Raw genomic sequence first — 16,036 nt, forward strand, 5'->3', positions numbered from 1 at the left:
TCCGATGAAGTGAGCTGTAGCTCACGAAAGCTCATGCTCAAATAAATTGGTTAGTCTCTAAGGTGCCACAAGTACTCCTTTTCTTTTTGTGAATACAGACTAACATGGCTGTTACTCTGAAACCTGTCAGCTAGGTCAGTGACAGACTGATCATCTACCATCCCTATAGGTCTCAGACTCATACCAGCTGTAGGCCCAGCTTACCTTTTGACTACGGATCTCTTTAGCAGTGATAATGACACAGCAAGCCACAAGTGTACTGTGCAGGGGGAGGGGAGGACAGTCAAAAGAGAAGCACTCCTGAGGGAGGCTAAAAGGGGAAGATGAGCAACCATGGGCTATGTGGTAAATGGTCTTCGTTGAAAGATGTTCTGTTATGGTACATCTTGGGTGAAATGGGAACTAGAAGATGTGAGCTTTTCCTGGCAGAATCATGTGCTGATTTATATGGGCCTGAAGACTCTGAGAACACAAGGGTGCAGCAAGATGGGAGTTCAAGGGATGCTACCTTACCAGAATGAAGTAAATAGAGTGAACGTTCTCACCAAAATAAAATTAATGTGATCATTTTGAATATCTATCTATATAGTTAAATCCTCTGCAAGGGATTCATGAGGAACTGTTTCTCCATTTTACGAAACTGAAAAAAGTGAAACTGCAAATCATTTAAAAAAAAACCCACTGTCCCAGACAGCTCAACCACCATGGTTAAAACAAGATGTAGACAGTTCTGCATCAGCACCAGACTGGACTGACTTAAGTGTGTTAATAAACTGCCTTGACTACTTGGTGGTAGAGAGATTCTCCAAACGCAGCAGGCCCAGCAAGTTGTCCCAACTGGTAACAGAAGACAGGAGAATATAGAAGACAGTCTACACTTCTTACACATGGGTTAGTATCCAGCAGTTACATGCTTGCACATTTAAACTGCATTAAAAACCCAGCTTCCCTCTCCTACTGCAAAGCAAGCCATGCAGAGCAAGTAAAAGGCAAAGGCCTTGGGCGCACAGGCAGACAGCACAGAGCAGACAGGAAAGATGCAAGGCTACAGTGGCTGCTTCAGCTTACCATACGTCTCGGATCTACTCTCCTCCGAGCTAGACTTTGTCTTCTTGGAGGAGCTATCTGCACAAGAGCAGGAGAAAAGGAGAAAGAAAGAGAGATATAGAAAATATGGAGACCAAACATGAGAAAAAAAACACTTCAAGGAAAAAACAGAATGATTTCTATGATCAGGTTAAATCGTGAAAAACACAAATAGGGTACGAACAACACATAGGTGATAACACTTGGAATAAGTTAGTGTGAACACACGTAACCACATACTGAGAGGGTCTATCACAGAAGACAAAGTGCAGTAAACGAAGTTCTCTCCTATGCCAACAAGTGAATTAGAGAAGTTACTCTAGATAGAAGTGTTGGGGTCATACAGACGCCATGGCATTCATCCCTACCATAAAACAGCTTGCATATATGGAAGTGCACAATGCTTGGAATCCACCTTTAGAAAGGCAAGAGTATTATGGAGGCTGGAATAAAAAGTCTATCTACAAGACTAGACCACAGATACCTTAAATGCTAGGGCAGACCAACAGCCCTTAAAAGCAAGAGCATGGGTACTGGGATTAAAAGGTCCCAGGATCATCTGCTTTGCTTTCCAGGCAGCCAAATTCTAAACCTGAAGTTCAAAATCCTGTGACCGTCTCCGACGCAACTCAAATCAAAATATTTTACTTTTACCTAACCCTAAAGAGAATGGAGATACTCATTAAATTCCCCCTGCCTCCGGAAAAGTGCGTTTTAGAAGCCCACTTTAAATGTATTTGTTCTGCACACTAGAAAGGAACCACGCAGCTAGTGGCAGAAATGTTACAACACAGTTTGCAAACAGTAGCTTGATCCACTCTGTGCAAGAACACATCCTTCATATCCCAGTCTACAAACTTCAGATTCTACTCTGACCTGTTCCACAGTCCCCAGAGAACAGCAGGACCAGAGTGCACAAACATGAGAAACACACACTGCATGGGGCCAGCAGGCTTACACGCAAGAGCCTGTCAGACAGTTTTAAGAACACACAACAGTCACTGGGTTAGGGAGAGAGGAAAGAATCTTTGCATGCAGTCCAGTGCCCAAGACAGCGTTAGACTCTAAAACTAACAAAGATGGTCCAAGTTTCACAGAAGGGCATAGGAAGAGGATGAAAGAGAAAAAAAAAATGGATACCACCTCCATCAAAATTAAGTTTTAATTTAAAAATTCAAGTGCAGCTTCATCCTTAAGGCTGCAGAGAGGGTTCAAAACCCACTGGAACTGGAGGTCAGTTGCTGCTGTGACCACACGACCTTTTACATGTCCACATTTCCTCAACCAAGTAAGACCAGCCACAAGCTAAAATATTTGCTTCCTGAGCATTTGGGCTATTTATTTTATTTCTTAAAAACAACAAACAATTTAGGTCATTGACTGGGGCTACTGGTCTAGATTTGTTTTTGCACAGATGAAAGCCACCTCGTGCAAGGTCATGCCAGAATCAGTCGCTCACCTTTGCTGCAAAGTCTGGGTATAATATTGAAGAAGAAGAAGAAGAAAAAAAACCAAAAAAAACCTTTGCAATCATCAAATAGAGAACAATGGCTCCTGAATATTATGCCGATTAGAGCTCAACCAACCCCCAATAACTTTTAAATCCTGCATTCTCATCGGGGAAGTTTTGAGGCCTTTACCTGTCGGATCGAAGTCGTGTGTGCTACTGCAGCGTTCAACCTTCTGTTTCTTGTCAGCTGGAGTCTCTCTGCTCAGAATGCTGCCATGCCTACGTCAAACAAAAGCAACTGATTTGGGATCACTTCACCGCAGGAGCATCAGTTACAGCTAAAACTTCACAAAGAAACTGCAAGTAGCCTCAGTAACAAAACCAACAACCAAAAAAAAAAAAAAAAGATACTGAAAAGACATTAAGCAACATTTAAGTTAACAGTCAAAGATAGACACCAAATTCTGAAGGGGAGAAGAAAGTTTTTTCTCCCCCAGATAAACAGTGCATTTAACCTTTTACCTTTCCAAGTGTCAAAAGCAATTAAGCTTATTGATTGTGTAATAATTTGCCAAATTTCACTTTAAAAATGAAGCCAATTTATACTTTACAAAGGGCCAAAAGAGCATCCCCAAAATCACCAGTCCCCCCAACCCTGCCTTAAAACTTCATTTCAAAATGGAGAAAGATTTAAAACAAAAAGCCTTCATACAATAAGAGTTTGTATATCAGGCACGAACCTAGAGTCACTTTCTAGGACCATCTCAAATCCCAGATAAGTTGAGTTAGTGTGCATAGCAAAAATGCTAAAGAAACTGCAAATGGTAACACTAAACCATGAGCTATAAATGTCACCAGCTATATTTTGAACACTCAGTCCCACTGATTCCAAGACCAGAAGGGACCATTGTGACCATCTAGTCTGACCTTCTGTATAACACAGATCAATTTGCGCACTTCATTTACTTAAGTGAGCTACGGACACTGCTTCCAAATATGCTTTAAGTAATTTTATTGTGCAAAAACGCCATCTTGAAGCTTGCAGTATAGGTAGGCAACCAAAACCCCATTGTCTTACCTTGTAGGTTTTTTGAGAGGAAACCTGGAAAAAAAAAAAGTGTCGTGAAATACATTTTGCTTCTTAATATCATAGTTAACGTTAATAAAGACATTCTGCATGTCTAAATGTTTTTCGTAAGAAGATCCCCAAGTCCTTTACCTTCCAGCGTCACTCCCTCTTTGAGCTATCACTATCTTCATTTTACAGTTGGGTAAACTGAACTAAAGAAAGTTTAACATTCACCCAAGGTCTCACAGCTAGCCAATGGAAGATCTGGGGTTAGAACCCTTGAATCCAATACCCCAGGCCCATGTTCTTATCAGTAAACACCATACCTCCCAGGAGCATCCTCTCTCAAAGGAGAAGGATGGAAATCAGCAATTTAGACAATTAGGCAAAGCAATCAGGAGACCTAGAAATTTTCTTCCTAGCACTGCCACATGATTCCCACATGTGACCTTTAGCGTGTAACTTAACTTCTGTGTGCCTCAGCTTCCTTATCTGCAAAATGGTAATAATACTTCCTGAACTCTCAGCAGTTTTAGGAGGCCAAATTCAATATTGTTTGTCAAGCGCTCTTAGATTCGTATCTGGAAAGCAGTACAGAAGTGAAAAGTAGTATAGTAAAACTGACAGAGATCATTTAAGGTCACATCTTGGCCTAAATTATTGTTACTAGTAAAGCTTAAGATTACCACAAATGAAAGATTAGAGGGAAATATTTTCCTCTCTCTTCCCCCCCAGTTTGTTTGCTTTGTGCATTTGACAGCACTTAACATAGAGTTGGCTTTTCCTGTTTTGTCTGGGTCTTTCACACAGCAACAGAAGAAAGGAAAAGACAACTAAATTAAAGAAGGCAAATGTAATACAATAAAAATTGGAAGGCAACACTTAACTGATTTTCTTTTATCTAACAGATTTTAACTGGACCAAGTTCCTTTAATAAAATCTGCTAAGTCTCCTGTGGAAAGGTTGTGTTAAAAAAAGGAAAGGCATTTTATTAAAGCGGGCCAGTCCTGATACTACCATTTCCACCCTCAGATTCAATAAGCAAGTTGAACCCTGAGCCCATCAAACTGACTGACTGGGCCACATTCAGAATCAGCCTCCTCTCCCAAATGGTTTTCTGGACTAGCAAGGAGTCTCCTCACACAAGATGACAATTTACAAGCTGCTTCATGCTTAAAGTTTTCTTTTTCCCAAGGAAAAAGCAGTTGACCACCTGCTTTCTGCCCAGTACCAACTGCATCTCCAGTGGCCTGAACAGAAGTGAAGCCTTTATACACCTGTGACATGAGCACAATTACTTTAAAATGGTAATTAAATTCAACCTGAGTTTATCATTCACCTAATCCCTCTCTTCAGGTAAAAGGAACCCACATAAAAGGTGTGCATACACAAAATGCCCACCACTTGTGCCAATCCTCTATTCAAGCACACTGCTATAAACAAATCCATCCCTTCCCACAAAAGGGTGACAGGAGAGGAAACAAATTGAGATTACAACTCTCTAAAGGAGCATGTTTTCCATTAAAAAGACATGCATACACCAAGCCAAAACACACTGGCTGTAAATATAGCAACAAATCCAAACAAAAGGCTGTGAAGATCCAAACATGGAGAATGCATTATAGGCTTCTCCTTCCCCCAAAAGTTTAGGAGGAGATCTCTTGCTTAAAAATTTAAGAACTGTGTCCTATCTGAAAGACACAAATAAGAAATACTTACCCAGCCCCACCTCTCCCCATTCTGCTCCACCTGGACAGTTCACCCTCCCACTCTCAGTCTGTACATCATCCCTGGCTGGCTGGCACAGAACTAGTTGAATATGATAAAGGAGACAGCCTTGAACCCAGTGCAGAGGAAAGGAGAAGGTGTTTCAGGCAGCTAAAATCTAACCTAGTCCTACAGATTCAGTGATCAACTGAGATGCAATAACAAAGGGTCTGACTCAAGAGTAAAATGAGCTGACAGTGGATCTAGGGAGAACAGGAGGGGCAAATCATTAACTTGCCAAAGCCAGATGCAATAATTTCCTCTTACAAAAAACTTACAGTGTCACAGGGTGTGTCACAAATATTTGAGTGGCATCTGATAGCTGAGGCACCCAAATTTACATTTTGTTATAACGTGTTTTGCAAAACCTAACATTAAATAGAAACATTTCAATGAAAACAGTTTTGCCCTACAGCGTTTCTAACTCAAAACGTTGCCGCATCATACTAATGCAGCCAGAAAGCAAAACAGATCACAAACCAAAATAAAATGGTTTTAGTTTTTGCACTTCTCTATCCTCCACCTAACAGCAGAAATGAGGAAAGTAAATTGAGTTTTAGTGATGTAAAGTGTTATGCTACAATTTGTTTTCAAAAAGAATACATGCTTATGGACTTCAGGGTTTTCCTATAATTAATTAAGGCCCTGATTCAGCAAAGTTCTTCAGTACAAGCTTAACTTCCATGGGACTGTTCATGTACTTGAAGTCAATGGAACAGCTGATGTGCTTAATAGTTAGGCATGTGTTTAAGCACCTTGCTGAATCAGGCAGGGTCCAAGCCTCAGAGCATTCCTAGATGACAAGTGATTATTATCCAATGTTTACAATGGGCCTGCTCATCCTGGCAGAATTGCTACCCGAGAAGAAAGCAGATTGGTTTCTTTTCCATGGGCTTCAGCACTAATCCTGGGATCGCACAAACACAGTGTTTATCACCTTTAGCCTCTGTCTTTCCCTCATGAAAACTCCACTCTCCAGAACAATGCCGCATGCGTCAAGTGGTGCACTGTTCCAGAAGGATTCTGGGATAGATTCCCGGAAGCTCCCCAGCCACTGGCTGCAAGCCAATTTCCTGAGTTTCTTTTTTCTCAAAAAAAAAAAAAAAAGGGGGGGGGGGGGAGAGAAGGAGAGGAAAGCAGGGCAGGCAGCAGGTCATGATCACAGTGAAGCCTCTCACAAGTCTATGCGTACGTACCCAGCAAATTCTGTAGAAATACAGGGAGAGACGAGGAGACCTCAAGGTTCTTTCCTCCAGTGTACAATCACTACATTTCTGCCTTGAATTACTGAACTTTACTTCAGAAGTGTCTAGTCCAGCCGACAGAACAGGACTGGATAGGAACTTGGTCTTTGTTCAGCTATGTGTTAGAGCTGAACCAGAGATAATCTTCCTTATAGAACAAACTCTCAACGAGCCCTGAAGCAGTTCCAGACCACTGAATTATAGAACCACAGAAATTAAGGGATGGAAGAGATCTTCGGAGTTTAAGACATTCAGTAATCAGACTGGGGAGCATTCAGCACAGGCGAAGTTTCTCCTCTTCCCACATGCTCCCCCTGTGAATAACTCCTAGCATTTCTTGGTTTGCTGAAGATATCCTTCCATGCTTAAATACCAAATCACTTCTATACTATGGTAATAGCCACAGTATAAAAAATTAGACTGAGAAATGATGCATATTGAAAGTACATCAAGAGAGATTCCACAATGATGCAGACAGAGCTGCCACGTGACGCAGTACGATTTGGAATGTCTGCATGGGATCCTGGTCCAGCAGTTCTCGGGATTTTCTTGCACTCTGAGGTACCTTCAAGCATGCACCAGGAAGAGTCAGAAAGATTTCTCTTTCAGGGAAATAGGGAGGAATGGTGCTTAACTGAGAGAAAAAGATAAAGAAAGCTCTGAGTGATTAATATAATCTTATTTCTCTGCCAGATGCCCACCACAATGGGCAGGTATTCAGCAAGTGTTCACATGCTTTAACTCAATCTTTATTTGATGTTCACCCCTCACCCCACAAAAGCCAAAAAGTTGTTCAGAGGTAGTGCTGAAAGCTCACCTTGAACTTACCCCCTTGTGCTCAAACAACACAGTAGATTGTGCATTTCACCTACCTTTGCAAACCCACTGCAGGCTGAGGCTAACAGCTGGAGATTCAACTCCAAATCTAACTGATAAAAACCTTTGTGGACATTTTGTCTGATGTGCCGTTGTGCATCAGCACATTTTCAAACTAGTCGTTCTGCTCTCTCTACGACTCCCAAATACCAGAAGTGATTAAGAACTATATCAAATTTCATTTGCAAGACATTTAAAAAATCACTTGATTTATTTGACTTAACGTGTCAGACCATTAAAAGCATGCCTTTATCAGCCATAAGTATGTTAAGTAAAATAAGTTAACAAGCAAATTGAACAAAAATACACAACCTGTAATATTAGAGACTGAAAAGTACACTGCTCTAAAGTATCTCTCTCACTCACACATTCACCCCCACTCTGCACTGGACCAGTGCCTAAAAACCACCACCTAAGCCAAGAGAAAAATAATAGTTTTAAGATTGTGTGTCAAAACACACCAGGGCTAGGAAGGATTCCCAGCTTTCCAACAGTACAAAGCATTCCATTCTAGCCCTGAAGGTTGAAAATATATCAGGCCATAAATAGCACATTGTTCACAGAACCATGTTGGGTTTTATTCCGGCTTGATTTCTAGCAAGATTTTAGTACCTGCTTTCTCAAAAACTGAGAAATTTTGATTCAAACTTGGGCCCCAAACTTAGAAACACATATGCATTTGCATAACTTTAGCCTCATTTACTTCACTCAGCCTACTCACATGCTTAAAGTTAAGCTTGTGTGTAAAGTTACTGCTTGCAGGATTTCAATCAAAATTATTACAGCTTGTGCTGGTATGAGTAATTTATAACATGCAATTTGCTCAACGGGGATAAGCAAAAACTGCTTGCTTGACAGAAATAATCTTTAATTAGGAGAAGAATAGTTGTATTGAAAGCATCGTGGTTACTTTATAGTAGTCATTTAGAAAAAGAGGCTGCTTTTTACAGAACCTTAAACAGGAAGGAAAGGAAAAAAAATCATAAAGCCATCTTACTTTTTCATGAGAGTAAGTGCTGAAAGGAAAAAAAAAAAAACACACAAAAAGCCACCTCCAAGAGTGGTTCTGCTCTAAAAAGAGGCTATTTAAAATGGCACCTTGTTATCCAATAGCAGGTTATCACTGGGCATTATTAGTCAATAATGGGATCTTGGTAGATATTTAGGAGTTGAATCTGCTGACTTTAGTAACAAAACAATAAGTTTTTAGTGCTGTCTCCTCCATTTAGTCCTGCAGAGCAACTGTAGCTCAGAGGGGTAGCTGGATTCTGTTCTGGCTCATGTATGCACCAACAGATCTGGTAATTAAGATTTAACAGCTGGACTAAAATTTCTCTCTCTCACACCCACACCCCCACCCATGCCAGACCACTGAACAGCCTGCACCATCTTCATCAGACACTTCAAATTTGACTCTCAGACCCCAGATTGAGTTTATAGTGCTGGTGGTCAGAAAAAGCTATATTTTAACTTAAAAAGAAAAGGAGTACTTGTGGCACCTTAGAGACTAACCAATTTATTTGAGCATAAGCTTTTGTGAGCTACAGCTGAGCATAAGCTTTTGTGAGCTACAGCTGAGCTGTAGCTCACGAAAGCTTATGCTCAAATAAATTGGTTAGTCTCTAAGGTGCCACAAGTACTCCTTTTCTTTTTGCGAATATAGACTAACACGGCTGTTACTCTGAAACCTATATTTTAACTTGTAAACTGAGCACATTTGAACTGGAGTCTTTGAGCTACAAACAAACATGGAAGACTGTGATGCCATTTCATAGTAATTTTTCAGAATAGATCTCCATTAAAAAATGGATGTGTGCTATTCACATTTTACACATAGTCTCTCTCTCTAAACTGAGGAAGGCATTTGTTTGCTGAATGTCAAAGCCCTGAGAAGACAAGGCTTATACAAGAATGCCCATACGACCTGAACTACTGCAGCACCATTATGACCTTAACATACAGCTAAAGGCAGTCCTCTGTCGCAACAAAATTGGGCGAACATGTTCTGTACGAGAGAGATGGCTGAGTAAGAGGAACTGATGAGATTGCAAATGACAGGCGGACAGAGAGAAATGCAGATGTGGCAAGTGGCCAGCTATTAGAAACCAAGAGAGAATGCAGAGAGTAATATGGCATTTCACTGCACTACCCACAAACCCCTGCTGTGACCATATCAGCTTATCTAGGTTACTTTCACTAGACACCACTGACCCAGTGCAGAAACCATCTATGGCTTAGAATGTACCCATTTAGAGATCAGTTTCTTAGGCGCAGTGTCCCCTTTCCCACCATCACCAACAAAATGTTGTGCTCTGCTTAGAGCTGTGGGAACCATGCAGTCTTCTCTTGAACAAAATCTGACAGCCCTTGAGGACAAGGGCTGTCAAATGCAGGCTGCAGAGAAGAAACTGAGCTAGAAAGAGTGGCCAAGTGGTACACATAGCTAGGACCCCTTGCAGCCATATAGAGATCTGGTACACTTGCGGCAAGGGGGAGGGAAACTGAACTGGCTGATAAAGAAAAACATCCATGTTATTTTAGTAGGAGTCCAGAGCAGCAGCCACAGCTGACAGAATGACTCATGGAAGAATCACTCATGGCATTATTAGCTTTAGATTACTGGCAGCTCTGTGAATGGATCTAATCTCCACCTTCAATGCAGGAACATATGAAACTAATGACTGAAGAAGGCCGGAAAGCCTGTCTAGTTCGGTCCCCTTGTGCTGACCCCACATGATACTCTTCCCCCCACATGATCCCATCAGCTCCAAAGGGAATTTTGCCCAAGTAGAAAGCCAGTAAAGATCTCAGGATTTGGCTCATAGTATTTTTAGTTTTAGATTCCACTGTGTTTTGCTTTAATATGGTAACATTCCTGTGGGCTGTTGCAGCGATCTTTTCATGTTATGCCACTGAGGGTAGTTTATGCATTTTTATTTTTTTAAGTTTCAGAAATAAGCACCTCACTATCATAGTGACAGGCAAACTATAAAAATCCACCAATAGCTTTCCTGAAATGCCCATGATGAGTAAAGTTAAAAAGAGTCTCTACCAATGGATGCTAGTATTGTTTTGGCAGCAAAACTGGGCAGGAACGAAATAAGCAGAAGTCAATCACAAGTCAAAGGCAATAAATACGCTCTCCCCAGAGCTTTGAAAGCTACATGACTGTTTCCAGTGGATCATCAAAAAGGAGAGATTCCCAAAAGGTCGGGACTCCCCACAGGAAAAGTCCAGACAGCAATACTAGTAAGAGCACCCTACCACCACAGCGAGGTATCGTCTCCGATAACTAGGTGCAGAACGTTTGGGATTTTCACAAACAATGCTGCTGGCAACTCTGAGAAAGTGGTTAAACTGGCGCACGCTGGGGGTGGGAAGAATGTCCATTGCTGTGCAGCAGTGCCACAGACCTTGGCAAGCTCTCTCTCTGCAGCTGCCAGCAGATATTGGGGGGGGGGGGGGGGGGGCGCGCATGGGGGAGAAACAGAACACGCAAAAGAAAAAAAAAGCATGAAAGAACAGAAGGGAGGCATCAGTGTTCTTCAAGAACTTCATGTAAAAAGAAAACAATGTCTTGGTTTCCACACCAGGAGCTATATGAAAGATACTAACAATGCTGGTGGGATGTCTTTTGCCAGCTTTGAGAAACAACAGTGTAGCTAGATGTATTCAGCTCTCAAAGAGGTGTATAACCAGTGGAGAAGGAGAAAGGGGCTAGTGCGGGGGTGAGTGTCCAGAAAATACTGATAAGTTATTGCAATTTTGCAGCCACTCTTAGTCTCTTCTTTCTGGGCAGCTTTCCAATGTGTGGGTTAATGTTTCTCAGAGCAGTATGGGTTAGGGGAGGGGAGGAGAAAGCATCTCTAGTGAAGTTTCATCCACAGTTCAGCCATTCAGTACCACGCCAGCCAAGTGCCTCAACTCTGTTCCATGACACAAGCGTTTGGATTTTTCCAAGAGCTGATGTCAGGGCTTTTCATGGAGAAAGACTGCATTTACAGGGCAGGCAAGGAAGGAGGGTTTCCCCAGCAGCTATTCTCAATGTGGCCTTTGTACTGTTCTACTGCTGAAGCCAGGACCCTGCGAGAGAGCTTTTAGTCACTGTAGAAATTCTGTTAATGGGAGGGGACATTTTAATCAGAAATATTTTCAGCACCAAATACTATTCTTCCACTAGTGCCGGACTTCCAAGGTTTAGAAGCATCACAGTTTCCCATCTACAGGGCTTGAAGTTAAAGTCCTTTACTAGCACAAGGACAGCTATTGTCTAGTATCTGCACTATTGGGTAGGAACAGCTATACAGAACACAACCCATAACTACAAAATACAAGAGACAGTAATGTAACAAACTGCTCAGTTTTCCCTCATCCCTGCGGCTTTATAAATGAAGCCTGAAAACAAGAGGCTCAAGCAACAGTGTCAGGTTCATCTAGGGAAAATGATACATCAGAGACCCAAAGCAATACTCTTATTCTGAAATCATTCTGGAGCAGAGGCTCCCAAACTGTGGTCAGTGGACTACCCCAGTCTGTGGAGCACATGCTGGGGTTAGGCAAAGGGGTGACCAGTCAGGGGTTACTGGCTCACCTTTTTTCCAACTGAGAGAGAGAACACATGGAAGGGGGTGACAAAATGAATTAAACATACATGATCAATTATTTTCAAAAAGGAAAGCCACTTTCTTAGAATTACTTTACCTGAAAGAAATTGCTGTAGTCAAGAGAGAGGTTATGCCACTGTGAACTGGTGGTCAAGCATCAACAAGACTTGTCCATTTGCTACAAGCATCCATTGCATTGCATATTGCACCAATAAGGTAAGAGGGCCAAGCCCTTCAAATCCAGGAGTAAAGACTGTGCTTTCTTAGGCAAAGATTCTCAGACCTACAGAATTCATACCCCCTACTTACCTCTTGACACTAGAAAAGAATTCTGTAGTATCTGGTTTGTTCCTAATAGAAAGGCTCTGAAGAAAGCCTTTTTCCATTTGCACTTCTTGGCACCGTGAGTTTCTGCTCATGAGGAAAAGCCCAATTTACACCTCTCAGGAACGCAACCAGTATCTTTTGTTGCATTTTTCTCCCTCCAGTATCCATTAATAAGAAAAAATTTAAAAATTCTTACAACCACAGATGACCCCACTGCACAAGGACCACAACGCAACTAAGTTCCTCTAGAAGACAGGGCCAGGCAGTCAAAATTAGCTACAGTTGAGAAAGGCAGGTTAATTACTGCTGAAATGAAAGGTTTGCTTTGCCTGACAATAATTGCAATACAAAGCTGGCTCACGGGAGACACGCCTCTGCTACTCCTCCACCAGCACCCGGCCTACACACAGGGTTTTATTCTGCTAAACCAATCATTGGAAATCTAAAGTGTTCAAATGCCATGGGATTTGCTTCCACGCAACATGCACAAGGGCTTGGAGATCAGTCATGTTGCCCTAGTGTATCATGCAGCTTTCGTGTTTCATTAGAGACACAGCCTAGTTTCCTTATTAATGCTGTATCTTATTTGTGGCTGTGGTAAACTAGCAACAAGTGTGAAGACAGCTTTTAAAACAGCAAAGACATGGGTTGGAAGGGAAGGAGAAAACATTTCACACGTAATACACCATCTTTTGAAAGCCACATTTTCTATACACGGTCTCTAAATATCAAATTTTGCTTTTGTGATTGTGTGCACAAAAGTAAAGGCAAGTCTGAATCCCCTTTGACAATCTGTCCCTGAAAACACATCATTCGTCAGTTGGTATAGTAAATATACATACCTATGGCAGAACAAAACCACACACAGACAGTACACGCAACAGACTCATTTATCACATCTGTCCTACACGAAAGTTCTAGCCACCAGTGAGGAACTGGGTCTGTTACCCAATGATGAGCACACTCAAAGCAGTAACTAACAGACCAGTCTTGCTTAGGGTTGCCAATTTTCTGGCTGCAGAAAACCGAACACCCTTGCCCTGTGGCCGGCCGTGCCCCTTTTCCGAGGCCCCACCCCCTACTCACTCTATCCGCCCCCGCATCGCTCGCTCTCCCCCACCCTTGCTCATTTATACCAGGCTGGGGTAGGGGGTTGATAGCTCCGGCTGGGGGGTACGGGTTCTGGGGTGGAGCTGGACATGGAGGAGTTTGGGGTGCAGGAGGGAGCTCACGGCTGGGGCAGGGGTGCGGGCTCTGGGTGGTACTTGCCTCAGGTGGCTGCCGGAAGCGGCGACATGTCCCTGCAGCCCACAGGTGTAGGCTTGGCCATGGGGGCTCTGCGCAGGACTCTCACCCACAGGCCACCCCTGTGACTAGGGGCCACAAGGACATGTTGCCGCTTCCAGGAACTGCACAGAGCCAGGGCAGACAGGGAGCCTGCCTTAGCCCTGCCAACTGGACTTTTAGCAGCCTGGTCAGCAATGCTAACCAGAGCCACCAGGGTCCCTTTTCGACCAGGCATTCCGGTAGAAAACCAGATGTCTGGCAACCCTAGCTTGCTCCCGCTGAAATTAATGAGAGTTTTGCAATGAATTTCAATGGGAGCAGGATTAGGCCCCTCTGCAGAGGGACTTTTCAGCTCAGAAAGCTTGCCGACATAGCAGACTCAGCTCTATTTCCTCTATCCTATATCTAGGCACTGATTACACACCTGAAAAACACCATTTCCCAGGGTTGCCAAATTATAGTAATATTTATATACTTTCCATTTTCAAAGTGTGACTTTATCTTTGTATTTATGGTCTTTTAGATACTTGTTTTTATTTTTAGAAAACTTCATTTTAAAAAGTTGTCGTCGTTCCCCCCCCCCCCCCCAGAGATTATAGAGGTACATCTACCTTAACTACATCTTAATGCAAATATTCAACTAGAACATTTCCTTTGGTTTGGGAACTTTGACAAAAACAGCGTGAAGTAGCTCAACTACACCTTAACTCATAGAGCCAAGTTTCGAGGCCAGAAGGGACCATTAGCTCATACTGTCTGACCTCCTGTGCGACACAGACCACAGAATTCCCTCCAGTTACTCTTGTATTGAGCCCCACAGCCTTGACAAAAAGGCATCAAAGTCTGAATTTGAAGACATCAAATGATGGAGAATCCATCACTTCTCTTAGCCGTTTGTTCCAATAGTTAATGTAGGTTATTGGTTTGGTACCTCAATGCTGGAACATCAGAATTTGCGCCAGCCAACCCAGGACTGTCTCTTTTCAGCCAAAGGGCAACCAAAATAAAAAGCATCCTCAACCACCATGCCCAAGCCCCTCCCCCCAAGCCTTAACCCATTTGTCAAACCATGCTCATCTGCCTGCGTTGAACGGATGGCATGCACTTTCATGACCTTTGCAAGACTCCTAACATTCGCCTGCAGCAATAACTAATCTACACATCATGTGTCCAAAACTAGCCCAAGGCAAAGAGCTCCACAGTGGCCTCATTTACACTAGGAAAGAAACTGGACACATACTGCTCCACCAGCAGAATCTACAGCATAGACAGTCTTGGGAATCATGACCACAGTGCTCTCTAACCTACAGTGTGGGTAGTAACACTTCAGTCCTATCTGCAGCTTCCACTCTACTGGGTCCAAGTTATTGACAATTGTAGAAAGTCTCAGATACAACTTGATTTGCAGCCCATTCTACTACTGGTTAAATTGCATTGGCGTTGAGTTGATGCTACAAAGCTGGCTAGCAAAGATGCAACCACTGAGGGAGAGAGAGAGAGAGTAAATGAGAATGTCATTTGTAAGCCACAACATTTGAGATATAAACCAATAAAAGAAGGGGGAAAAAAAAGCATTTTTCAGAAGTGAATTACATCTCTTTTTAATCCCACTAAGGTCTCATCCTATTTGCTTCAAAACTTTCCAGAAAAATTTCTACCCTGGCACAAGATCACATGAGAAGTTTTAGACGGATTCTCTTAGCTCTGGCAAAGGGAGGTAAAGTAGGGTGAAGGAAAAAACCCAAGCTTATGCTGGAAAACTAAATTTCTGTCTGAACTATACAGACAGCAGTGGCTCTCTCTGGTATCTTATATTTTTGTATAGCTCCTACAAACCCAAAGGAACCAAAACAAATGCACATAATATGCAACCCTTCTATCTTCCACACCACTGAAATGCAGCCCGAGCTAGAGGTCAAGAAGCAAAATGAGGCACAGCATATTGCAGGCGTGAAGAGTGCAAATTCTCCAGGTATATTTAAGCAAGGCCTTGCTCCCTTACATTCCATATTCCCCTTCAATTTGTTCTAGGGTGACCGACAGCAGATGTGGAAAAACTGGGACGGGGTGGGGGGTAATAGGTGCCTATATAAGACGACCCCAAAATCGGGACTGTCCCTATAAAATCGGGACACTTGGTCACCCTAATTTGTTCTTACAGTGAAGTTTCGATGCTGAATCCATGACAAACTACTGTCAGAAACTAGACCAAACAGGTTCTGGTTTCACTGCAGGATCAAGTCCAGTGTCTTCTGTTGTGAGTTGGGAAGGGTGGAAAATAGTGAAACCAGTCTATAATAAAGCAATGAGGTTACAGTAACATACT

The 16,036-nt window shown here is 42.5% G+C and overlaps 1 protein-coding gene across 5 annotated transcripts in view; it reads right to left on the reverse strand.

The window, feature by feature from the left end:
• ARHGEF12 (Rho guanine nucleotide exchange factor 12) overlaps nt 1–16,036 on the reverse strand; it is a 102,474-nt gene that overhangs the window by 59,709 nt on the left and 26,729 nt on the right. For 2 of the 5 annotated variants that reach the window (XM_077839908.1, XM_077839912.1), the window contains exons 2-4: nt 3,615–3,638; nt 2,727–2,815; nt 1,069–1,125 (exon numbers count right to left, since the gene is read on the reverse strand). The exons of 1 other annotated variant lie outside the window; for it this stretch is intronic. In XM_077839908.1, coding sequence (XP_077696034.1) covers nt 1,069–1,125; nt 2,727–2,815; nt 3,615–3,638 — 170 coding nt within the window. The remainder of the gene's footprint in view (nt 1–1,068; nt 1,126–2,726; nt 2,816–3,614; nt 3,639–16,036) is intronic. 2 more of the 5 variants (XM_077839909.1, XM_077839910.1) reach the window with 1 other exon arrangement.

This window comes from Eretmochelys imbricata, chromosome 22 (assembly GCF_965152235.1).
Source record: "Eretmochelys imbricata isolate rEreImb1 chromosome 22, rEreImb1.hap1, whole genome shotgun sequence".
Lineage (NCBI taxonomy): Eukaryota > Metazoa > Chordata > Testudines > Cheloniidae > Eretmochelys > Eretmochelys imbricata.